Source organism: Cololabis saira, chromosome 3 (assembly GCF_033807715.1).
Source record: "Cololabis saira isolate AMF1-May2022 chromosome 3, fColSai1.1, whole genome shotgun sequence".
Lineage (NCBI taxonomy): Eukaryota > Metazoa > Chordata > Actinopteri > Beloniformes > Belonidae > Cololabis > Cololabis saira.
Window position 1 is genome coordinate 54,340,574 of NC_084589.1, and position 24,778 is coordinate 54,365,351.

Consider the following 24,778-nt stretch of genomic DNA (forward strand, 5'->3'; position numbering starts at 1 on the left):
CACCAATTTCAAGTTTAGTCGGATCAAAAGACAAATTTTAATTTAAGTTCTGTCCCGTCGTACTTTTAAATAACATAACGACTCCAGTAGGGATTGCGTTTATAATGACATTAAATCCCTTAACGGGGACAATAATATTGAATTTCAACATAAATTCTTGATATGTCAAGAGTAATCCATTTGAATTAAAATGTTGACCAACCAAAAGAATGTTATTAGAAAACCAGTGAGGAAGGAAACGTTATTGATCTGCAGGAAGTTTGGAGGCGGTGATTGATACGACAGTTGGAAAAATTTGCCTATCCTGCAACCATAATAAAAATAATAAAACAATTAGAACTTTATTTAAAAGGGATATCTCTTCAGTTCCATACGTGATCCCATATTGGAATAAATATGTAAAAAATATTAACTGGAAGAAGGTCTGGCTCTCACCAACCAATACCTGGTGACAAACAAAGTTAAAGAAATTTCATTTAAATGAATTCATAAACTCTATCCTACAAATGTTCACATTGTATAAAGAGTCAAAAAAAATATTGATTCAAACTGTACTTTTTGTTGCAAATTCTGAAACAATGACTCACTTATTCTGGTTGTGCCCCATTGTTCAAACTTTTTGGAGTGATATGTGTAATTTTGTGTCTGAAAGAATTGATATTGATTTTATTTTATTTTGGACGGATGTGTTGTTTGGTGTTTTTGACCATGTAACAATTAGAACAAAGCCAAAAGAAACATTTATTATTAATTTATTGATTATCCTTGCAAAATTCCACATCCACAAATCTAAATTCTTACGCAAAAAACCCTATTTTTTTTACTTTTCATGGTGAATTAAAACAGTATCTGGACTCTATTAAGTTTTCTAATAATTCAGAGGCAATAAAAACCATAAATGTATGTAAATGTTTTGGCTTTCTGTAATAATTTCATCCCCCCTGGCTGGTTGTAATGTGCTGTGCTTTTTGTTTTGTTTTTTATTTGAGTTGTACTCTTTATATGTTATAATTCGACGTGGATTTGTATAATGTGAAGTTTTGTTATCATTGTTATGTTTGCAAATGTTAATAAAAAAATAAATAAAAAAAAAAAAAAAAAAAAGTTTGGAGGCGGTGCTGCGTCACGTAGAGCGCATGCGCAGCATTTAAAGCAGGTCCCTGTCGGAGCTGCAGGACATTCGGACCCGGTTCTGTGTGTCGGTATGTCCCTGAGGACCAGCCTCCTCCTCCGGCAGGTGTCAGCCCGGCTCCCCGGGCTCCCCGCCGCCATGCAGCGGCTCTACAGCCTGGACGTGGCCGCCCCGCTGCTGCGGACCCAGGGTTACCTGGGGGGCCGCTGGGTCTCCGCGGGGTCCGAGTTCCCGGTCCTGGACCCGGCCACGGGGCAGGAGCTGGCCCGGGTGGCCGACTGCGGCCCCGCCGAGGCCAAGCGGGCCGTGGACGCCGCGTACGAGGCGTTCCAGTCCTGGAAACAGGTCACGGCCAAGGTAGGACGCTGCTTCCCGATGCAGAACTCCGTTCACAAACTGCGCGTTTAAGGTTCCTGCACCTTATCTGGTTCAAAACCGACCTAAATACACAAATCAAACATGCATCCGACTGATTAACAATCAGACTTCAATTCGGCCTCATTATCTTGAACTTAAAACCCACCACAGGCTTTATTTTCATTTATTATGGGCTGCACTTGCTGCAACAAAAAATCTTAACATTCTGAATAAATTGTAAATATAGTATGTTAAAAGAATGAGTCACAACTGCAAAACCGTGTGTTTTCATGTGTTTATGAGCCAAACTTTAATTCTGCCTTTTTATAATGAACCTAAAACCCACCACATGCCTTATTTTTCATTTATTATGGGGATGTAGGACGCTTCCTGCTGCCGAACTCCGTTCAGAAATCGGGCGATTTAAGGTTCCTGCATCACATCTGGGTTATAACCGACCCAAAGACCAACATTAAACATGGATTCGACTGATTAACAATCAGACGTCAATTCGGCATTTTTATAATCAACCTAAACCCACCACATACCTTCATTGTCAGTTATTATGGGCTGCAGTTGCTCAGAATTCAACTAAAAATCTTCACATTTAAGGTTCATGCGCCACATGTGGTTTATAACCGACCCAAAACAAACATGCATCCAACTGATTAACAATCAGACTTCAATTCGGCCTTCTTATAATGAACCTAAAACCCACCACATGCTTTGTTTTCATTTATTATGGGCTTGCGTTGCTGCAGAATGCAACAAAAAATCTTCACATTCTGAATAAATTGTAAATGTAGTATGTAAAAAGAATGAGTCACAACTGCAAAACCGTGTGTTTTTCATGTGATAATGAGCCAAGCTTTAATTCGGCTCACATCTTAATTCAGCAGAGATATAAAACACTTTCCTCCTGCAGGAACTCGTGCAGAGACAAACATCACTGGAAGTGTTTAAGACCAGAGCCGTTGGTTCTCGCTGGGGGGGGTTATATAATCAATTATTACACCAACAAAGGCTGGTAAAAACTCGCCTTTAGGGGGGAAGAAACCAGGATTATAAGGAGAGCCGGAAAAGAGAAGATGGAGAACAGAGAGATAGACACAGATATGTTGTCAAAGGTCCAAAAGAGCAGATATTTTAGTATTACATATTTAGTAGACCTTTTCTTCTTAGTCGCCACAATGTCCGGCACTAAATGCACTTGTGAAAAAGCCTGTAATAGTTATATATACCAATGTGCAGTCTGTCTAACCAATTGTTCCGACATATGTTGGATTATCTTTTTGAAATGTAACAATTCATATTCAAGTCGCTTTTTTGTTCTGCTGCACACTGTGCTGTTTTCTACGGAGCCCCTCTGGTGACGCCACGCATTAATAACTCGTGCCCACGCATTATTTTACTCGTGGATGGCATTATAACCTACTGTCTGGACATTGTGGATGCAACTTCCTTGATGGGATGGTTATTCATCATTAATAATCGTCTATTTATATTAAAGAGCAAGAGTTTTGTCATGGCGAGTGTAGTAATACATGTGACATTTGAAAAAAATAAAATAATGCGTGGCCACGCATTAATAACCCATGGCCACACATTGATTATCTCGTGGCCACGAGATATTAACTCGTGGCCACGAGTTATTAATGTGTGGCCACGCATTATTTTATTTTTTTCAAATGTCACCAGAGGGGCTCCGTAGTTTTCTGTTTAAATTGTGTTTTTATATTTTGATTGTTGTACGGCGACCTCGAGTGCCATGAAAGGCGCCTAACAAATAAAATATTATTTTTAATGATCGATAACTGGAGAACTAAGAGTTCTATGTACCTATGACTGATACCTGGTTAGTTGGTGGAATACAGAGACCACTATTACCCCTTTTCCACCAAACCGGTTCCAGTTCTGGTTCTGGTTCCAGAGCTGGTTCTGGTTCACAACTCATTCAACTAGAAACCAGCCTAGAACCGGTTTGTTTTTCCACAGCTCGGGTGCTAAGAGGAGCCATGTCAGTTACGTCTCTGCTAACATCAGTTACGTCTCTGCTAACGTCAGTTACGTCTCTGCTAACGTCAGTTACGTCTCTGCTAACGTCAGTTACGTCTCTGCTAACGTCAGTTACGTCTCTGCTAACGTCAGTTACGTCTCTGCTAACGTCAGTTACGTCTCTGCTAACGTCAGTTACGTCATTACTAACGTCAGTTACGTCATTACTAATGTCAGTTACGTCTCTGCTAACGTCAGTTACGTCTCTGCTAACGTCAGTTACGTCTCTGCTAACGTCAGTTACGTCTCTGCTTACGTCAGTTACGTCTCTGCTTACGCCAGTTACGTCTCTGCTTAAGCCAGTTACGTCTCTGCTTACGTCAGTTACGTCTCTGCTTACGTCAGTTATGTCTGCTAACGTCACTTACGTCTCTGCTAACGCCAGTTACGTCGCTGCGTTTGCGTGAGAGTTGAAGCAGCAACAACAACGTATTTGCTTCAATACGGACCTGGTCCACGTAGCACCTCCTTGGACCAAAGAGTTGGTTCTACCTTGGAACCGGCTCTTCTGGCCCAGCAAAGAGTTGGTGATTTCAGTTGTAAAAGAAACGTAGGAAGTGAAACTGTGTCCTGATTGGCTGTCCTGCAGGAGAGGAGCGTCCTGCTGAGGAAGTGGTTTGACCTGATGACGCTGCACAAGGACGACCTGGCCAAGCTGATCACCTTCGAGTGTGTGAGTATCCTGATCTTCATCGATCCGACAACAATCAGCTCAACATTCTGGAGAAGATGAGCCGCTGTTACTCATGTTTGCTGAATCAAGACCTAAAAGAAAGAAATCACTTCGTCACGAGGACAAAAATCTGGATACTTAAATACAACCTGCGTAAATGAACCTGCGCTTTCAAATGGAAATTAAAGCTGTGACCAGCGTTGATCTGTCCCTCACACCTGCGGCCCCTCGCACCTGCGGCCCTTCGCACCTGCTATCTCGCACCTGCGGCCCCTCGCACCTGCTATCTCGCACCTGCGGCCCCTCGCACCTGCTATCTCGCACCTGCGGCCCCTCGCACCTGCTATCTCGCACCTGCGGCCCCTCGCACCTGCCATCTCGCACTTGCGGCTTTGCACTTGTATTGTTGTTATTGTCTTGCTCTTCATCTTTGTTAATCGTGTGATACTGTGTGTGTGTGTTTTAGGGGAAGCCCCTCCGGGAGTCCCTGGGTGAGATTTCCTACTCCGCCTCCTTCATGGAGTGGTTCTCTGAGGAAGCCCGGCGGGTTTACGGGGACATCGTCCCGTCTCCGGCCCGGGACCGGAAGATCCTGCTGCTGAAGCAGCCGGTGGGCGTGGCCTCCATCATCACGCCGGTGAGCACCGCCGCCGCTCGGTTCACCAACCCTCAGTAGGGGGTGACGACCAAACTCTGTCCAGGAGCAGAACCGGCGTCCCAGAATCCCAGAATTTTGTTTTCTTGTTTTTCTCGGCGTGCAGAGTTTGACTGCTTTTTTTGTCCAACAAAAAGAATCAGCAAATTTAATATTGAATCTTGATTTCTATGAATGAATGTTTGTGCCAACTGTTGATTTATAAAGGGTGAAATTTACTGATATTATAATAATATTCTTAACAGTTGGCTAATATTCATCCTCTTAGTGCCTTTAGCTGGTAAAAGATCATTTAAGATTAAAACTAATTTATTCAACGTGATTAAATCAGTCCGACTCACAACTTTGGGCAGAATTTCTGTTACAATTATGGACTTTTATACAAATGGTCCTTTTCCACTAGTAAGTGCTTGTGGAAAAGTGCCAAAAGTGACGTCTTTAACAGCGTTTGCACATTTATAATAAGTTATTTCATTCATTCATTCATGGAGATTGTTCTGAGTGTTACGTTTTCACAAGTAAACAGTTGTGAGAATGTGAAATGTATTATTTGTTCGGCTTTTAACAGAAAGATTAATCAAAAAGTGGGAAAAATCATCAGAAAAATGTAGTTTAAAGTAAAAAACTCTGTCTGATGCTGGTCCATGTCCTTTGTTGTCCTCAGTGGAACTTCCCCAGCGCCATGATCACCAGGAAGGTTGGCGCCGCCCTGGCGGCCGGCTGCACGGTGGTGGTGAAGCCGGCCGAGGACACGCCGCTGTCGGCGCTGGCTCTGGCTGAGGTGGGTCGGCCTCCGTCTCCGTCTCCGTCTCTGCCAGCTCCGACTCTGTGTCCTGACGTCTGTGTCTCTGCAGCTGGCGGAGCAGGCCGGGATCCCGGCCGGCGTCTTCAACGTAGTGCCCTGCTCCCGGGAGAAGACCCCGGCGGTGGGGAAGGTGCTCTGCACCGACCCGCTGGTGGCCAAGATCTCCTTCACCGGGTCCACCGCCACCGGCAAGGTGAGAGAAGGCTAGCGTTATTCAAAATTAATATTGGATTATTTTACAGACTTGACACAAAGCTGGTACATTAAAAGCCTCACACGGGGCACCATGTATTTGTGCCAAAAAGGGGGTGCTGGTTCAGTTATTAGAATTATTAATAATTGTCTTACGATAGTTATTAATAACTAATAAAGAAGATGACTTAGCAAAATGACTAAATCCCAACGAGGCACCACCTGACTTTACCAGGAAATAATAACTAAACAGCAAAATCAGTCTCAAAGTAGCTGTTATTCCATACGTGTTGCCGGGGGTTACAGAGTAACAGTGAAGGAAGGAGTCCGAGCTCAGATCTTTAAACCAGCAGCTGTGACAAATATGTATAAAATAAACACAAACAACTTCTCTCATTCAAGTGAATCAGAATGTATTTACACAAGTGTTAAAAGATAATGAAACAAGACTTGGGATAAATTCTGATGCTTAATTACACATAAACAACAACTAACTAAACATTAACACAAACTTAAGATTGTGTGTGTGAATGTGTGTGTGAGTGAAATAGAGAATAAAGTAAAACCTGAGACACTAGAATAACTAACTAGAAAACCGACCTGATGTTTCCACTAGGGCTGAACGATTTTTGAAAATAATCTAATTGCGATTTTTTTTTTCCTCAATATTGCGATTGTGATTTAATATGCGATTATTTTTTCAAGGTCCTGTTCTCATCTATTTTTCAAATACACAAGCAATAAATCAGTCTGTTTTATAATAAACAATGTCAGATTTATTTAAAGCAGGGCCGTGCCGCCCATAGGGCAGGTTAGGCAAATGCTAGGGGCGCCAGCATGCCAGGGGGCGCCATGCAACCAGCTGTTTTTTTTTTTTTTTTTTTTTTTTTTTTTTAATTTTTTTTTTTTGAAAAATTAGAAATGAATACACTAAAAAACAACAACAGTACATATATAGCCAAAAGGCTTTAAATAATAAGGGAATCGTTTTTCTAATTTTAATTTCTGCCTGGCTGCATCCTTCTGCCTCTCTGGCAGCCACAATTAATTTTGCTGCGGTCCCTCACCTCAACTCACTCGCGTGCGGCGCCCCCTCCCCCACCCACTACGCTCTGCGTCGTTGTAACGCAGAACCATAAATCAGCCTTTAGCCAGTTGTCGCATCAGAAGGAGCCTTAAAGCAGGAAATGTGTTTTGATGTGGATGGAAATATGTTTTGTTGGGGTTTTCTGCCCACCCCTGGATGAAACCATCATTTGGTAAGCTGTCATATTATTAATTATTTCTGATAACATTGTCATGACGCTGACCACCGTGTCTGATTGTGTTAAATACATGTGTCGCACATTGTAAACTGTTGTGTAGGTTGAACACGTGTGTCTGAATTGATCTACTCAGCTGATCCGACATCTATGGCTAAGATGAAAACTTAGCCTTAAAAGTAAAAATATCCCCACGATAAGTCATAATTATGAGATAGAAAGTCAAAATTATGAGATAGAAAGTCATAATTATGAGATATAAAGTCGAAATTATGAGATATAAAGTCGAAATTATGAGATAGAAAGTCATAATTATGAGATAGAAAGCCGGAATTATGAGATAGAAAGTCGAAATTATGAGATAGAAAGTCATAATTATGAGATAAAAAGTTGAAATTATGAGATAGAAAGTTGAAATTATGACTTTTTATGTCAAAATTATGACAAAATTATGATATTTTTATTTTTAAGGCTAAGATTTCATGTTATTTTTTTCTTTCACTGGAGGAAATGAGCTTCCATAGACATCACTGGATGTCATTAGATTTTTATCTCCAGTTTGATACTTATATCTTAAAGTCTGCATTAGGCTTATAATTAGGTTTGACATAATGACTGGTAAATCCCTGGTGCTAGAACCTCATGTGAAGGTTCTGACCGTGTTGCTGCTGCTGTGGTTGTGTGTCAGAGACGCTGATCTGTGGCCTTTTTTTTAGCGATTATGTTTTAACGGGGATGTTTAGGCCACAAAGGCCCATCTAGAATGCTTCACCCCCCTAGGCTGGGACCCCTGCTCCGGCCCTGACAATCATGTGCATTTAAGTAATCCTCACGTCCTCACGTTTTATTGTTAAACTTACTTCTGATTGTCTGCTGAAAATCTAGATAATTGTTGGGAAAACAGGAGCGATGCTAACACGTTAGCCGGTCAATGGCTATAATGCTGTTGTTATTGTTGTTAAAATTGTTATTGTAAGATGTTGTGGGCTAAATTGAGGTTTTTACAGGGTATTTTGTATATAGTTATTATTGGTAGTAGTTGTTATTTATTTGTGTGCAATACCTTTTACTTGACCTATTTTACTATTTGAAATTTTGTTTGTGTTTGCACTTGTTTCTTTATTTAATTGCTGCTCTGAGTTGTTGTATTACTTATTTATTACATATTATATATTTAAATATTTAATACATCCTAAAGAAATTGCTATTCCGTTTGTGTGTGTGTGTGTGTGTGTGTGTGTGTGTGTGTGTGTGTGTGTGTGTGTGGTGGTAGTGGACGGGACGGGACAGGACGGGAACGGGGTTGGGGGGCGCCAGCAAATATTTTGCCTAGGGCGCCAAATGGGTCAGGAACGGCCCTGATTTAAAGCACAGATTACAACAATAAAGAAACCAAATCTGTGTCTCTACCTCTTTAACACGTCTACACACGTCTGTACACGAGTGTTATGGGTCGTTCTCTGAACCCAATCACACGACACCAAACCGGGTTAAACTTTAGACAAAACGAGGCGTAGTTTAATAGAAAAACACAGAAAAACTCACACAGGGAACAAAAAAACCTTCCTCACAGGGAACTCAGAACTTCTTCATAAATAACTTAAAAATCACAGAGAGAAAAAAACCACCAGCAAACTAACAAACAAAGCTCAGAGTTAACAAAACGAACCAGCAATGAACAACTGGCAGCCCCGCTCTTTAACCTTTAACCTCCTGATGAGCTGACGGGCTGCAGGTTCAGGCTCACAGCGACTCAAGGCTGATTTATGGCTCCGCGTTAAATTGACGCAGAGCCTACGCCGTAGGGTACGCGGCGCCGCGCGCACTATGGCGTAGGCTCTGCGTCGATTTAACGCGGAGCCATAAATCAGCCTTCACAGCGCGACTCCACTGTCCGCCGGCGCCCGGCTCGTGCTCCTCCCACGCCAACTCTGCGCTTATGTATTTAATAAATTCATAAAGCCCATATATTTATAAAGCCCCGCCTGGCCGAGCCCTAACACTGAGGCCACGGTAGATTTAGGTTACGCAGCACTGTGACTTGTTTTCCCTGCCGGCTCTGCTATTCCCGCTCTGCTCACTCGCACATCACGTGACCAGATCACGTGACTGGTCAAATCGCAGCCTTTGCGGTTAGAAAATCTTGTTTTATCACATCGCGATACTATCGCAAATGTAATTAATCGTTCAGCCCTAGTTTCCACACAGAGACCAATGTGAAACTTATGGAAGCCCATAGGGGACTTTCAAATGCAAATGTAATTCCACAATAGCATTATAATTTTCCACATATGCATGAGTTATTTGGTACAAAAATGAAATTAAAATGCAATAATTCAATTTGAATTTTCATTTTCACATACTTGTATGGGCATTCTATGACAATATTAAAATGAAAATGCAAAAGCTGTTTCACATTTAATTTTGAAAGATTTAACCTGATTTACAGAGGACAATATGTGACAAGTATGTGAAAATGAAAATTCAAATTGAATTATTGCATTTTAATTTCATTTTTGTCCCAAATAACTCATGCATATGTGGAAAATTATAATGCTATTGTGGAATTACATTTGCATTTGAATAAAGTCCCCTATGGGCTTCCATAGAAACTAACTCCACATGTTCTGGTCGTTCAACTGGGAAATGAGGAAGTTTGTTTTCTGTTGTGGAAGAAAACGTCATCCAGATGCATTACGTTAGAGAAAAGTAGAAACTTACACAATAAACTCACTGATATTTGATTTGCTTTAATCTACTCAATTTAACAGTAGTTTTTGTTTGAAGTCTGAACTTTTTTTGGCTATTTAGTGGAGTTGTTAAGCTTGAAATGTATTCTGCATTTAATGATTTACGGTTTTAACATATAGAAAGTTTGATTCGAGCTGGTTTTACATTATTTCGCTGGTGTTTGGGCTGGAATCTGTCAGATCTGGCAACCTCGACCTCAGCACTGGATTTCTTAGTGATTGTCTTCAATTTTGAAATTGGCATTAAAAGTTTTAATATCAGTAGTAGTCTTAGTATCAAGTCATCTTTAAAAAGTTTATTTCATCGTTTTGAGGAGAATCTCCTGCGGAGGTTCTAAATCTGTGTTGCCAGGTTGGGTTTCAAGCCAATTGGACTGAAAAATATATATCTGGGCTGCTTTTCCTGGTTACTAAATATTTACGAGAAATTATTAACTAAAAAGTTTCCATTATGGCAGAGAAAAGTAGAAACGTACACAATAAACTCACTGATATTAGAGAATAGAGAGAATGTAAGATTTCAGCTTTTTTTTTTTTTCATTATTTCGGCGGGTTTTACATCACGTCTGGGCTGGAATCTGTCAGATCTGGCAACCTCGACCTCAGCGCTGGATTTCTAAGTGTCTTTTTGGTCTTAAAGTTAGTTTGAAAATGATGTTAAAAAAAGTCTTACATTTACCTCGATCAAACCTGTAGAAGCCCTTTACAGGGACGACTATAAGCAGATGTAACAGCAGACGGTGAAGTGGTCGGGGGGGTGAGAGGAATACAGAATAAAGTAAAACACAATTCACCAGAATAACAGAATAACTGGAACTTGTTTCCACACAGAGATGCACCAGTTACAGATTCACCATCTGCAGCTTAGTTCTGGTTTTCTATTAACCGCTGAGCTGGTTTGTCCTTAAACGACCTGGAGAAGTGGACGCTCCACTGCCGACGACGCTGCGGCAAAATAAACACGAGTAAATTAGCGACAGAAGGCTTTGGTTTTGACAGAAGTTGTTGTTTTCACAGCTCGTTAAGGTTTAACGAGTCTCTGATCTGGTGCTGGTGCTGGACCTGGTCCTGGTTCCTGGTCTTGGACCTGGTTCCTGGTCCTGGACCGGGAGCCCTGCTGGACTCTGGTACGATTGTTTCAACAAAGATTCAAATATGTTTATTGGGAAACCAGTCAATAAACAGTGGCATGGACAGTCGGCAATCATGTTTCCTCTTTTACATGAAGTACAAAAAACGAATAAATAAAATAATTCCACAAACACAATCCCTGACTAGATTGACAGTGAGACAAAAACAAACAAATAATGACAAATACTAAAATCAAACCCAAACAAATACAACAAAATAAAACAGAACAATTCCTTTTCGAGATGAGAGACCAAAGGTTGCCAAATTTCGTAAAAATACTTTTAGAATGAATCTTATTCTCTCCAAATGTAAGGTGTCGGTCAAGTCTGTCCACCAGTGGTTGAAAGAGGCACCTCTTTGTTTTTCCAGTTTAACAAGATCATTTTCTTTGCTGATGATGCCATCAGCCAGTAGACGCTGCCGTGCAGTAGTTGGTTTATTTAGCTCATCAGACGTTCCCAGGATTATTAAGATAGGCTCTGGTTCTATTTGGACCTCCAAAATTACAGAAGAAAATGTAAATATTTCCTACCAGTAGTCTTGTATTTTATGAAGAGAGCATAGCTGTGTAATAAAGTAGCTCCCACAGACGCACATTTCTCACACGAGGGTGAGACTTCAGCAAATATTTGATGCAACTTTGTCTTGGAATAATGTAGTCTGTGCAAGATTTTAAATTGTGTTAAACAGTGTCGGAAGTTAGTGGAGCGTTCATGTACTCCACGCGTTGGGAGGTCTGGTCTCAACGTTTGTCTCGTCTCAACATTTGTCTGGTCTCAACAACGTTTGTCTGGTCTCAACAACGTTTGTCTGGTCTCAACAACATTTGTCTGGTCTCAACAACGTTTGTCTGGTCTCAACAACGTTTGTCTGGTCTCAACAACGTTTGTCTGGTCTCAACAACGTTTGTCTGGTCTCAACAACGTTTGTCTGGTCTCAACAACGTTTGTCTGGTCTCAACAACGTTTGTCTGGTCTCAACAACGTTTGTCTGGTCTCAACAACGTTTGTCTGGTCTCAACAACGTTTGTCTGGTCTCAACAACGTTTGTCTGGTCTCAACAACGTTTGTCTGGTCTCAACAACGTTTGTCTGGTCTCAACAACGTTTCTCTCGTCTCAACAACGTTTGTCTGGTCTCAGATTCTTCTGAAAATGGCGGCCGACACGGTGAAGAAGGCGTCCATGGAGCTGGGAGGCCACGCCCCCTTCATCGTGTTCGATAGCGCCGACATCGATGAGGCCGTGAAGGGAGCCATGGCCTCCAAGTTCAGGAACTCTGGACAGGTGAGGGACCGGGTTCTGGGAACTGGGGTTCTGGTTCTGGTCCAGGGTTTCAGGTCTGAGCGGGTCCATGCGGTCACACCTGAAACCAGAACTGTGATAAATGTGCGCCGCTAGCTGTTAATTCTCCTCCCCCCCAGACGTGCGTGTGCTCCAACCGGTTCCTGGTCCAGTCCGGGGTGTACGAGCGGTTCCTGGACCGGCTGGGCCGGGCCATGGACGAGGAGCTGAGGATCGGACACGGATCGGAACCAGAGACCACGCAGGGCCCGCTGATCAACGCCAGGGCTGCAGAGAAGGTACCGGCCCACTACACAGTTACCACCACACGGGTCCACCCGCCGCTACGCGTTTCTGTTGTGCCACAAGTAGATGCTGTTTCAATTATCAAGAGAGTTATTAATAATTGTCCTTCAACAATTATTAATAATCAATAAGGTAGATTATTTATGAAATTGAATTATCAAAATGACTTAATCAAGACGGGTCACCACCTGGTCGTTACCAGGAAAATGATAACTACAGCAAAATCAGTCTCAAGATTAATTATTCTACTGAATAATAATTGAAGGATGAAATCCGAACACATATACTCCGGCAACCAACATTAACAATAAACAAGGACGACTTCTTTCCATCAGAATTTATTTACACCAGTGTCAAGCAGATGGTAAAACAACTCCGGATAAATTCTGACGGCTCAACTACATAAACAGACAAGAAGTCATAGCGTCTGTATCAGCCCCCGGGTCTCCCACTCAGAAGGCGCGCCGATTTTTTCCAGTGTCCAGCCGCGGTACTGCAACCAAAAATCCCATGCGGCCCAGAAAGCTTTTTTCCCATAGACCGCAATAGTAAAAGAGAAGCCTCTAAAACTGTTCACAGGAACCTCCAGCTGTAATCACCGGCAATTACTAATCTTTGTATTCTATATTTTTAAGTCATGGACTTTATATCTGTCAAAAATGTTTTATAACGGCCAGAAAAGTAAAAGAAAAGTCTCTTTCTGGGCGTGACGTCACGGATGACGTCACAGCCGTGTCCGTGCATTCCACGGATGTTTATATTAATATATATTATGTAATTATATTATATTAATATATATTATGTAATTATATTATATTAATATATATTATGTAATTATATTATATTAATACATTAATAATATATGTAATGCTATACATGTAATAATATACATTAATTAAGATATTATATTAATACATATTATATTAATACTCGCGTCATTGCCCCGGGGCATGATGGGAGGCCCCAGAGCATCATGGGAGGTGACTCAACTGCGCATGCTCTATGGGCCAGTGTATGCGGAAGTAAACCCGGAAGTCAGAGATTTTTTCGGCTTATGCGCTGGCTGAGCAGAATGCATTGAAATGAATGGGCGGCCATTTTTAGTCTCCAATCCAGTTTCTATAATACATCCATGGTCTGTATCTGTGTGTGGGGATTAGTAGGAGAGGAAAAGAGAAATAGAGAAGAAAGGGACAGCAGCTGGGCCTCCTTCAGGTCCAGGTCGGTCCAAAGGTGTTCACGTCGAGGCTGCAGGGTCCCTGGTTCAGCTTTCTGGGCTCGGAACCGGTCACTCGTGCAGCGCTGCAAAACGGACGCTCGTTCGGTCATGAAAGGAGAAAGCCGGCCCTTGGCTGGTCCTGGTGCTACAGAGACCTGTAGGAGAGAGGAAAGGGAGAGAAGAGAGAAGAGAGAAGAGCCCAGAGAGAGGGGGTTCCTCTCTTTTATAGCTGCGCCCAGGAAGTCCATGCTCCTTCCTGCAAAAACCCCTTCCTGCTTGGGGTTTTTGTCCAATCAGAGTGTGGTCCCTGATCACCAAGGGGCCACATATGTAAATCCTGGCTGGGCTTCGTGTCCAGGGGTTTCTCTGTTGTTCCAAGCCATGTGGCCACGGTGTCGTAAAATTTTAGGGTGGCTTTGGTCGAAGGCCCAAAACCGGGCCTTGAGCTGGTCAAAACCTGACTGTTCACATAATCACACATTTCATGTGAGTTCATATAAATTCATAATCACCATGAGTCCATAATCCGTGGGCGGTAGCCCAACAGTTCTCACCTTCCGCTACACGGTTCCACCCGCTACACTGTTCTCTGTCTGACGCTACACGGTTCTCAGTCTGACGCTACACTGTTCTCAGTCTGACGCTACACTGTTCTCAGTCTGACGCTACACTGTTCTCAGTCTGACGCTACACTGTTCTCAGTCTGACGCTACACGTTTCTCAGTCTGACGCTACACTGTTCTCAGTCTGACGCTACACTGTTCTCAGTCTGACGCCACACTGTTCTCAGTCTGACGCTACACTGTTCTCAGTCTGACGCTACACTGTTCTCAGTCTGACGCTACACTGTTCTCAGTCTGACGCTACACGTTTCTCAGTCTGACGCTACACTGTTCTCAGTCTGACGCTACACTGTTCTCAGTCTGACGCTACACTGTTCTCAGTCTGACGCTACACTGTTCTCAGTCTGACGCTACACGTTTCTCAGTCTGACGCTACACTGTTCTCAGTCTGACGCTACACTGTTCTCAGTCTGACGCTACACGTTTCTCAGTCTGACGCTACGCTGTTCTCAGTCTGACGCTACACTGTTCTCAGTCTGACGCTACACTGTTCTCAGTCTGACGCTACACTGTTCTCAGTCTGACGCTACACTGTTCTCAGTCTGACGCTACACTGTTCTCAGTCTGACGCTACACTGTTCTCAGTCTGACGCTACACTGTTCTCAGTCCGACGCCACACTGTTCTCAGTCTGACACTACACGGTTCTCAGTCCGACGCTACACTGTTCTCAGTCTGACGCTACACTGTTCTCAGTCTGACGCTACACTGTTCTCAGTCCGACGCCACACTGTTCTCAGTCTGACACTACACGGTTCCACCCGCTACACTGTTCTCAGTCTGACGCTACACTGTTCTCAGTCTGACGCTACACTGTTCTCAGTCTGACGCTACACTGTTCTCAGTCTGACGCTACACTGTTCTCAGTCTGACGCTACACTGTTCTCAGTCTGACGCTACACTGTTCTCAGTCTGACGCTACACGTTTCTCAGTCTGACGCTACACTGTTCTCAGTCTGACGCTACACTGTTCTCAGTCTGACGCTACACTGTTCTCAGTCTGACGCTACACTGTTCTCAGTCTGACGCTACACGGTTCTCAGTCTGACGCTACACTGTTCTCAGTCTGACGCTACACTGTTCTCAGTCTGACGCTACGCTGTTCTCAGTCTGACGCTACGCTGTTCTCAGTCTGACGCTACACTGTTCTCAGTCTGACGCTACACTGTTCTCAGTCTGACGCTACACTGTTCTCAGTCTGACGCTACACTGTTCTCAGTCTGACGCTACGCTGTTCTCAGTCTGACGCTACGCTGTTCTCAGTCTGACGCTACGCTGTTCTCAGTCTGACGCTACACTGTTCTCAGTCTGACGCTACACTGTTCTCAGTCTGACGCTACACGGTTCCCAGCGATCCAAAAAAGGATTTAATCCGGATTTAAAGTGATTAAACTTTCATATTGTTTAGTTTTTACCTATTTTAAGGATTAGATTTTTTTGAATCCTCTTTTTTCCTCAGTTATTTTTCTCTTTTTCCCTTTGGCCGGTTTGTTTCCAGCAGCTCCTGCTGGCGGCCCCTGCTGGTGGAAACGTGTGGCTATGACGTTAATCTTCTTTAACAGAAATGTTGAAATGTAATATTTATTCTACACATTTTTACGGCATTGGAAAACGTTCAGAATGTTTGTGTCATGTTTGTCCTCCTACAGAAACCATATTTAAAACAAAAATTATATTTCCTTCCCCATTTATTTCCATTTTCAAACATTTTTGAAAAAGCTCCAGGAGCCACTAGGGCGGCGCTAAAGAGCCGCGGGTTTGGACCCCTGGGCTAGATCCTCACCTGTGTCTCCAGGTGTCCCAGCAGATCTCTGATTGGTTCTCACCTGTGTCTCCGTCTCCAGGTGTCCCAGCAGATCTCTGATTGGTTCACCTGTGTCTCCAGGTGTCCCAGCAGATCTCTGATTGGTTCTCACCTGTGTCTCCAGGTGTCCCAGCTGATCTCTGATTGGTTCTCACCTGTGTCTCCAGGTGTCCCAGCTGATCTCTGATTGGTTCTCACCTGTGTCTCCAGGTGTCCCAGCAGATCTCTGATTGGTTCTCACCTGTGTCTCCGTCTCCAGGTGTCCCAGCAGATCTCTGATTGGTTCACCTGTGTCTCCAGGTGTCCCAGCAGATCTCTGATTGGTTCTCACCTGTGTCTCCGTCCCCAGGTGTCCCAGCAGATCTCTGACGCCGTGTCCCGCGGTGCTAAGGTGCTACGAGGCGGGAATCGTCTCCACGGGTCGTTCATGGAGCCCACGCTGCTGTCGGACGTCACGGCGGAGATGCTGTGCACCCGGGAGGAGACGTTTGGACCGCTGGTGCCGGTCCTCAGGTGAGACTCTGGTACCACTGGTGCCGGTCCTCAGGTGAGACTCTGGTGCCGGTGCTCAGGTGAGACGTCCGGTCCTCAGGTGAGACTCTGGTACCACTGGTACCGGTCCTCAGGTGAGACTCTGGTACCACTGGTGCCGGTCCTCAGGTGAGACTCTGGTGCCGGTGCTCAGGTGAGACGTCCGGTCCTCAGGTGAGACTCTGGTACCACTGGTACCGGTCCTCAGGTGAGACTCTGGTACCACTGGTACCGGTCCTCAGGTGAGACTCTGGTGCCGTTGGTACCGGTGCTCAGGTAGGGAGGCAGGCCAGCGTCACCCAGGTGCATTCTGGGACGTCTGCTGGTCCAATCACCAACCTCTGGTTCTCGTCCCGCAGGTTCAACACGGAGGACGAGGCGCTGGCCGTCGCTAACGCCTCCAACGTGGGGCTGGCAGGTGAGATCACCACATTAATGTTGAAGTACAAGTTAGAGAAAACAATCCAAATGTCGGCAAAAAAAGTCAAAATGTTGAGAAAAAAGTCAAAATGTCAGGATTAAGATTGAAGTATAATTTCCAGGAACCTGCATAAATATCTGTTAAGGTGCTATGAGCAGCCATTATTTGGATGTTGTTTGGTAACAATTTATTCCAGACTTTAAACATAATCTGAACCGTTTTAATTTTAACTAGGTCCCAGAATTTTAAAATACCCGATTTTAAAAACAGGATTTGTATGAGCAGCATGATGAACAATCCTTATGACTCTTTTTTGTAAAGTGCTAATCTTTTGTAAAGTGCTTTTCTATGTATCCCCCATAACCTCAACAGAATAAGGCAGATATGGATCAATAAGTACAATATTTGAAGTGATTTCAGATCTAAAACATGTTTAGCTTTGCCCAGTATTCCAAGACTTCTGGATCATTTAGAGCCAAAATATTTTACGTGAGGTTTCCAGCAGAGTTTATGATCAATTAAAAGCCTCAAAAGTTAAAGCCTCAGAACCGGTTTAGGCCGGTTTGGATCCTGTTATCCTGTTAGATCCTGGTAAACCGGGTCAATCAGAAACCGCTGGTTCTGTCACTCATTGTGTGTGTGTGTGTGTGTGTGTGTGTGTGTGTGTGTGTGTGTGTGTGTGTGTGTGTGTGTGTGTGTGTGTGTGTGTGTGTGTGTGTGTGTGTGTGTGTGTGTGTGTGTGTGTGTGTGTGTGTGTGTGTGTGTGTGTGTGTGTGTGTGTGTGTGTGTGTGTGTGTGTGTGTGTGTGTGTGTGTGTGTGCTCAGCGGAGTGAATGTGTCGGAGGCAACAAGCAGAGCTCAGCAGATGATTCTTTTGTCACCATAAAAACGGTACATCCTTATTACTCAGGCTACCCACTACAGAATTTAATCAGTTTGTATTAAAAAGAAAGCCTAACCGCGTTGCGACGCGGCCGTACGGTGTGCGTCGCCGCGTACCCTACGCCGTAGGCTCTGCGTTGGTGTAACGCGGGACCATAAATCAGCCTTAGTCCCTTTAGGCTAATACTGTGAGAAATAACCTCTCATAATAGCGGTGTACAGTTAATAAATGTAATAAATGCTCCTACTGCTGTTTCTGCTGCTACTGAGTCCCCTAAGTGGCGAGTGAGTTTTAACTCCTTAATTACCAACCAGCGTCAGAGTCACGCACAGTACACAAACTGTGATGTTAGAGAGGCACCTTGTGGTTAATTTAAGCAACAGCATCGCCAGCTGCTTGACAGTGGCTCAACTCATATTAGTTTACTGGTTTTGTTGTTAAAAATGTCATTGCAATTTTATCTATGCAATTGTGAAAAAAAAATGTCAAAATAAATGAAAAACTGTGAACAACCGCATGTTTTGGTTGGTTTACATTTTAAATGATCATGAACATTTTTTTTGTCTGCTAAAACTACTTGAAACTTTTTTAAACTGCTTAAAACTACCTGTTTGTTGTGCCATTTTCTATATGGCTCTTGTTAAAACACGCTATTTGCTTTATTTGTTAATAGAAAAAAAAAATAATCTCTGGTTTCTTTCTATTTTATTCCAGAAGGGAGGGGGGATCTTCTGATTTTAAAAATCGAGATCATTCAATATGGGAAAAAAAATCGTGATCACTTTTTTTGCCATATCGCCCAGCCCTAATTTCATATACTTTTTGTATATTGAAAACATTCAATATACTGTATAGATTTATACAGTTATCTATTTAAGTTCTGACACTAAACACTCATTTAATATGATCATACTTAATGATCATCTTGTTCTTCAATATTCTTTTTAAATATTTGCTATAATGACTTGGATTTATTTATATACAGCGTCCTTCAAGGCACCCAGAGCTTTACAGATATTATTCATTCATACACATTCTCACTGGTGGTGGTAGCTACGTTTGTAGCCACAGCAGCTGCGTTTGTAGCCACGGCTGCTACGTTTGTAGCCACGGCTGCTGCGTTTGTAGCCACGGCTGCTGCGTTTGTAGCCACGGCTGCTACGTTTGTAGCCACAGCTGCTGCGTTTGTAGCCACAGCTGCTGCGTTTGTAGCCACAGCTGCTGCGTTTGTAGCCACACCTGCTGCGTTTGTAGCCACACCTGCTGCGTTTGTAGCCACGGCTGCTGCGTTTGTAGCCACGGCTGCTACGTTTGTAGCCACAGCTGCTGCGTTTGTAGCCACAGCTGCTGCGTTTGTAGCCACAGCTGCTGCGTTTGTAGCCACACCTGCTGCGTTTGTAGCCACACCTGCTGCGTTTGTAGCCACGGCTGCTGCGTTTGTAGCCACAGCTGCTGCGTTTGTAGCCACAGCTGCTGCGTTTGTAGCCACACCTGCTGCGTTTGTAGCCACACCTGCTGCGTTTGTAGCCACGGCTGCTACGTTTGTAGCCACGGCTGCTACGTTTGTAGCCACAGCTGCTGCGTTTGTAGCCACAGCTGCTGCGTTTGTAGCCACAGCTGCTGCGTTTGTAGCCACACCTGCTGCGTTTGTAGCCACACCTGCTGCGTTTGTAGCCACGGCTGCTGCGTTTGTAGCCACGGCTGCTACGTTTGTAGCCACAGCTGCTGCGTTTGTAGCCACGGCTGCTGCGTTTGTAGCCACGGCTGCTACGTTTGTAGCCACAGCTGCTGCGTTTGTAGCCACAGCTGCTGCGTTTGTAGCCACAGCTGCTGCGTTTGTAGCCACAGCTGCTGCGTTTGTAGCCACAGCTGCTGCGTTTGTAGCCACAGCTGCTGCGTTTGTAGCCACACCTGCTGCGTTTGTAGCCACGGCTGCTGCGTTTGTAGCCACGGCTGCTGCGTTTGTAGCCACGGCTGCTACGTTTGTAGCCACGGCTGCTGCGTTTGTAGCCACGGCTGCTGCGTTTGTAGCCACGGCTGCTACGTTTGTAGCCACAGCTGCTGCGTTTGTAGCCACAGCTGCTGCGTTTGTAGCCACAGCTGCTGCGTTTGTAGCCACAGCTGCTGCGTTTGTAGCCACAGCTGCTGCGTTTGTAGCCACACCTGCTGCGTTTGTAGCCACGGCTGCTGCGTTTGTAGCCACGGCTGCTGCGTTTGTAGCCACGGCTGCTGCGTTTGTAGCCACGGCTGCTGCGTTTGTAGCCACGGCTGCTGCGTTTGTAGCCACAGCTGCCCTGCAGACTGACGGAATGGTGGCTGCCATATTAACCAAACGGCCCCTCCGACCACCACCAACATTCATACACATTCAAACACATTCACACGGGGCAAGGTGGGTAAGGTGTCTTGCCCAAGGACACCACGACAGCAACTGGGACAGAGTTTGAACCGCCGACCTTCCGATCATTGGACGACCCGCTCTACCACCTGAGATACTGTCGCCCCAATGTACCGCACTCTTTAATTTCCATTTCCGACACATTCCACAGATTAACCCCATAAACTGAAACACATCTATGTTTCATCATCTATGAACCTCCGTTCTGTTCGGTGTTTTTGTGACCATACAGCTTCCTCTCAGTTCATATAAACTTAGTCTTTGCTGAAACAGTCTAGGATACAGTAGATTACAAAATAAAAACTCTGCTAAAATGTATTTTCATTTTCGTTGACCAAAACCAGACGAAATGTTATGACAAAGATCCTTAATGTCCATGTTTTCAGTAGTTTCCTCTGGTTTAGTTCTGCTGCTGGTGACGTCACGTCCTCCATCCCAGTCGCCACAAAATCACAGGAAAAATAAATATGTTGTAATCTCAAACTAGAGTCTTCTGTATCTGGAATGAATGTATTCTTGAGTCTATAAGGTAACAATAATATAATAAGATAACCTTGTTTGAATTGTAAAATGGGTTTGGCTAAATACAATCTTTGACTAAAACTAGACTAAAATGGACAATTCTGACTAAAATAAGACTAAAATGCTCAGACCTTTAGTCGACTGAAACTTGACACGACTAAACGGAGAATGAACTAAAACTAATAAAAACTAAAATGATAGCTGGACACAAAGACTAGACTGAAACTAAAACTAAAACAGGCTGACAAAAACACTAGTCAGAAAGTTATGGACGCACAAATCTAATAACACACACCAATGTTATGAGTAGATGTTCCCCCGGCGTCGTCAACATCCTGCCTCTCTCCGTGTCTCCAGGTTACTTCTACTCCCAGGACCTGGCTCAGATCTGGCGGGTGGCCGAGGCCCTGGAGGTGGGCATCGTGGGCGTGAACGAGGGCCTGCTCTCCACCCCCGAGGCCACGTTTGGGGGGGTCAAGCAGTCGGGCCTGGGCCGCGAGGGCTCCAAGTACGGCATCGAGGAGTACCTGGACGTCAAGTACATGTGCCTGGGGGGCCTGAGGCCCTGAGGGGCCCCAGGGGGGGGCTGAGGCCCTGAGGGGCCCCGGGGGGGCCTGAGGCCCTGAGGGGCCCTGGGGGGGCCTGAGGCCCTGAGGGGCCCTGGGGGGGGCCGCCCCGGGGGGGGTCCGGGACCGGCCTGGTCCGGGGGGCTTGTCCGGGACCGATCCAGGGGCTTGTCCGGGACCGGCCCGGGTGTTCGGACCACCTACCAGAGACATTAACGTCCCGTCCTCCACTCGGGGACCTCGTGCTGCTAATTGAAGTCTAAAGGGGGGGTCATTCATCTGTAGTAGCAATAACAATCGGTGTTTGGTGTCCTGCACTAGTCGGAAAATAAAAAAGATAATACGGAAATACGGTACCTGACATATAATGTATAATAATCATCTAATTACCCCCCCAGGAGATATATGACTGTGGTAATATAACTGTTGTTTGTTTGCTAATTTAACTTTGAAATGTTTGTTAATTTAACTTGAAGATGTTTGCTAATTTTGCTCATTTAAAATTTGAGATGTTTGCTAATTTAAACAAGTGCTGGATTATTTTGTTAGTCGGGTGTCATGTGATCGTTGCCAAACTTGCCAACAATGTGATTAATTTCTTTTCTTTTTAGACATTTTTTTGATTGTTAGTAAAAGTTCCTAGATGATAGTGTCGCATTCTAGTCTTTTAAAAGGGAATCAAATGGTAATGCTGCCACCTGGTGGGCGGAGGTTCAATGACGCGTCTTGATTTTGACTTTTTTATGGAAGAAAACAGTTATAGGATTTACCGTATTGGCCCGAATATAATTCAATTCAATTCAATTCAATTTTATTTATATAGCGTCTAATACAACAGATGTTGTCTCTAGACGCTTTCCAGAGATCCAGAACATGAACATAAACATAAACATAAACATAAACATATAAGACGACCCTGATTATAAGACGACCCTCTTTTCAAGACTCGAGTTTGAAAAAAGACTTTTTGAACACCAAATTCAATTTTTATACAGAAAATAATGACAGTACATCTGAAACAAATGATTATAACAATATATTGGAGAGAAAAAGCCTGTTATTTTGCCTCATTCAAACCATATTGAAGTTTGCATCATAACATCTAGCGGTGTGATGGGTATAACGTCAAGACCCCGAATGGAAGACGACGCCCACTTTGAGTCTTATTTCAATGCAGAAAACACCGTCTTATATTCAGGCTGATACGGTACTAGTCCTTTTAAAAGGGAATCAAATGGTAATGCTGCCATCTGGTGGTCGGAGGTTCAATGACGCGTCTGATTTGACTTTTTCATGGAAGAAAACAGTTTATAGGTTTGAAATGTTTCACCTTAAACCTAGAATCTGTTTCATCGGGTCTTCAGGGAAGTAAACAAAAACCGGGATCATCTTTATTACTTTATCGTTTAGGCCGTTAGTTCCCACCTGAAAGGGGGCGTGGCCACCCCAGGAGAGGGAGGTGATGTCACTCCTGACCTGTGATTGGCTCTGGTTAAGCCCCGCCCACCATGAAAGCGTCAGCAGTCGTCACTTCCTCCTAAACGTTTTTATTAACAGAGAAAACAACCGTAAAAACATTGAATCAGATGTCAGAGTTTAAATGTGACTGTGGTAAATCTACTTTTAAGATGTTTGCTAATTTTGTTAATTTAAACGAGTGCTAGATCATTTTGTTTGTCGGGTGTCATGTGATCGTTGCCAAACTTGCCAACAATGTGATTCTTTTCTTTTCCTTTCTTTTAGACATCTTTGAAGATTGTTAGTAAAAGTTCCTAGATGATAATGTCACATTCTAGTCTTTTAAAAGGGAATCAAATGGTAATGCTGCCACCTGGTGGTCGGAGGTTCAATGACGCGTCTTGATTTTGACCTTTTTATGGAAGAAAACAGTTATAGGATTTACCGTATTGGCCCAAATATAAGACGACCTGATTATAAGACGACCCTCTTTTCAAGACTCGAGTTTGAAAAAAGACTTTTTGAACACCAAATTAAATTTTTATACAGAAAATAATGACAGTACATCTGAAACAAACGATTATAACAATATATTGGAGAGAAAAGGCCTGTTATTTAGCCTCATTCAAACCATGTTGAAGTTTACATCATAACATCTAGCGGTGTGAGGGTATAACGTCAAGGGGGTCTGACGTCCTCTAACTCATGTTCTTGTAAACTAAGTCCAGATTTCTGTTTTGTACCTGTGAAACTGAATTAAACATGAAATTGCAACGTGATGTTTGTTTGTTCGTTTGTTTTTGAGCCGAACTTTGATCAACAGATCCTCAATTCCGAAACCTTCAAAATAAGAGCCCTGAATTAAAGTTCCGAAACCTTCTGCACTTGTAAATAAGAAATTTGTTCTTAATTTGCTTGCCTGGTTAAATAAAGGTTAAAAAAAAGAGCCCTGAATTAAAGTTCTGAATCCTTCAAAATAAAAGCCCCAGCTGGTCCTGGATCAGGGGGATCAGGAGTCTTCAGGGTTTGTGAGAAGTCTCTCAGCGAGACGTCACCGTGGCAACTGGGTGTTCCACCTCCAGCAGGTGGAGCTCAGGCTGCTGGACCTTTTACGAACCAGCACCGGTCACGTCCTGGACCCGGTCCAGGTCCTGGACTTGGTCTGGACCAGGTCCTGATCGGGTCTCCAGGCACTGCTGAGGAGATCTTTGATGTCGGAGGAACGGATGTTAAAATTATCCTGAGGTCCGAGCCGGAAGGTCCTCATGCAGCTCTTGCAACTTTATTTGATGGTGCAGTGAAGGACAGACACGTAGGAAGTGGAGGCAAAATATGCCTCGACTGGAATCAAACCCGCGTCGCTGTTCAGGGGAAGGTTTACATAAGTCCCGTTGAGCTATACGGGTTTGTTGTTGAAAATGTCTGGCCTGCTCCCCCACTATAGATACACTTCAGGTAGAGCTTTGTTTGGTTTATTACACACACACACACATATAGCCACTTAGTCACATGCATATACACAAACATACACAGCCACACAAACATATACATACACACACACACACACACACACACACACACACACACACACACACACACACACACACACACACACACATAGACATACACACTGGCTTGTTCACCTGCATGCTGGCTCTCTAGTTTTTGGGGTTAGGTAGCGGTAGCGGTAGCTTAGCTCAGACTGCGATCAGATCTCAAGATTTGGGTCGATTGCTGTTATTGTTTTGGTTGGCT

At 43.9% G+C, this 24,778-nt stretch overlaps 1 protein-coding gene across 1 annotated transcript; it reads left to right on the forward strand.

Annotated features, from left to right (window-relative positions):
• The first annotated feature begins 1,143 nt into the window (after positions 1-1,143).
• aldh5a1 (aldehyde dehydrogenase 5 family, member A1 (succinate-semialdehyde dehydrogenase)) lies at positions 1,144-23,802 on the forward strand. Its single transcript, XM_061717841.1, has 10 exons — positions 1,144-1,489; positions 4,134-4,217; positions 4,684-4,854; positions 5,537-5,653; positions 5,727-5,870; positions 12,153-12,296; positions 12,434-12,592; positions 16,594-16,757; positions 17,135-17,193; positions 21,357-23,802. Exons 1-10 carry the CDS (start codon positions 1,205-1,207, stop codon positions 21,566-21,568), a joined length of 1,539 nt encoding a protein of 512 aa, XP_061573825.1. The 5' UTR covers positions 1,144-1,204; the 3' UTR covers positions 21,569-23,802.
• Positions 23,803-24,778: the final 976 nt, after the last annotated feature.

What these genes read in the sequence shown, in the direction of transcription:
- aldh5a1 (XM_061717841.1), top strand. Translation starts at nt 1,205, where the DNA reads ATGTCCCTGAGGACCAGCCTCCTCCTCCGGCAGGTGTCAGCCCGGCTC. An exon ending in GGTCCACCGCCACCGGCAAG is followed by an intron (nt 5,871 to 12,152) that starts GTGAGAGAAGGC and finishes GTCTGGTCTCAG; the next exon opens with ATTCTTCTGAAAATGGCGGC. An exon ending in CTCCAACGTGGGGCTGGCAG is followed by an intron (nt 17,194 to 21,356) that starts GTGAGATCACCA and finishes CCGTGTCTCCAG; the next exon opens with GTTACTTCTACTCCCAGGAC.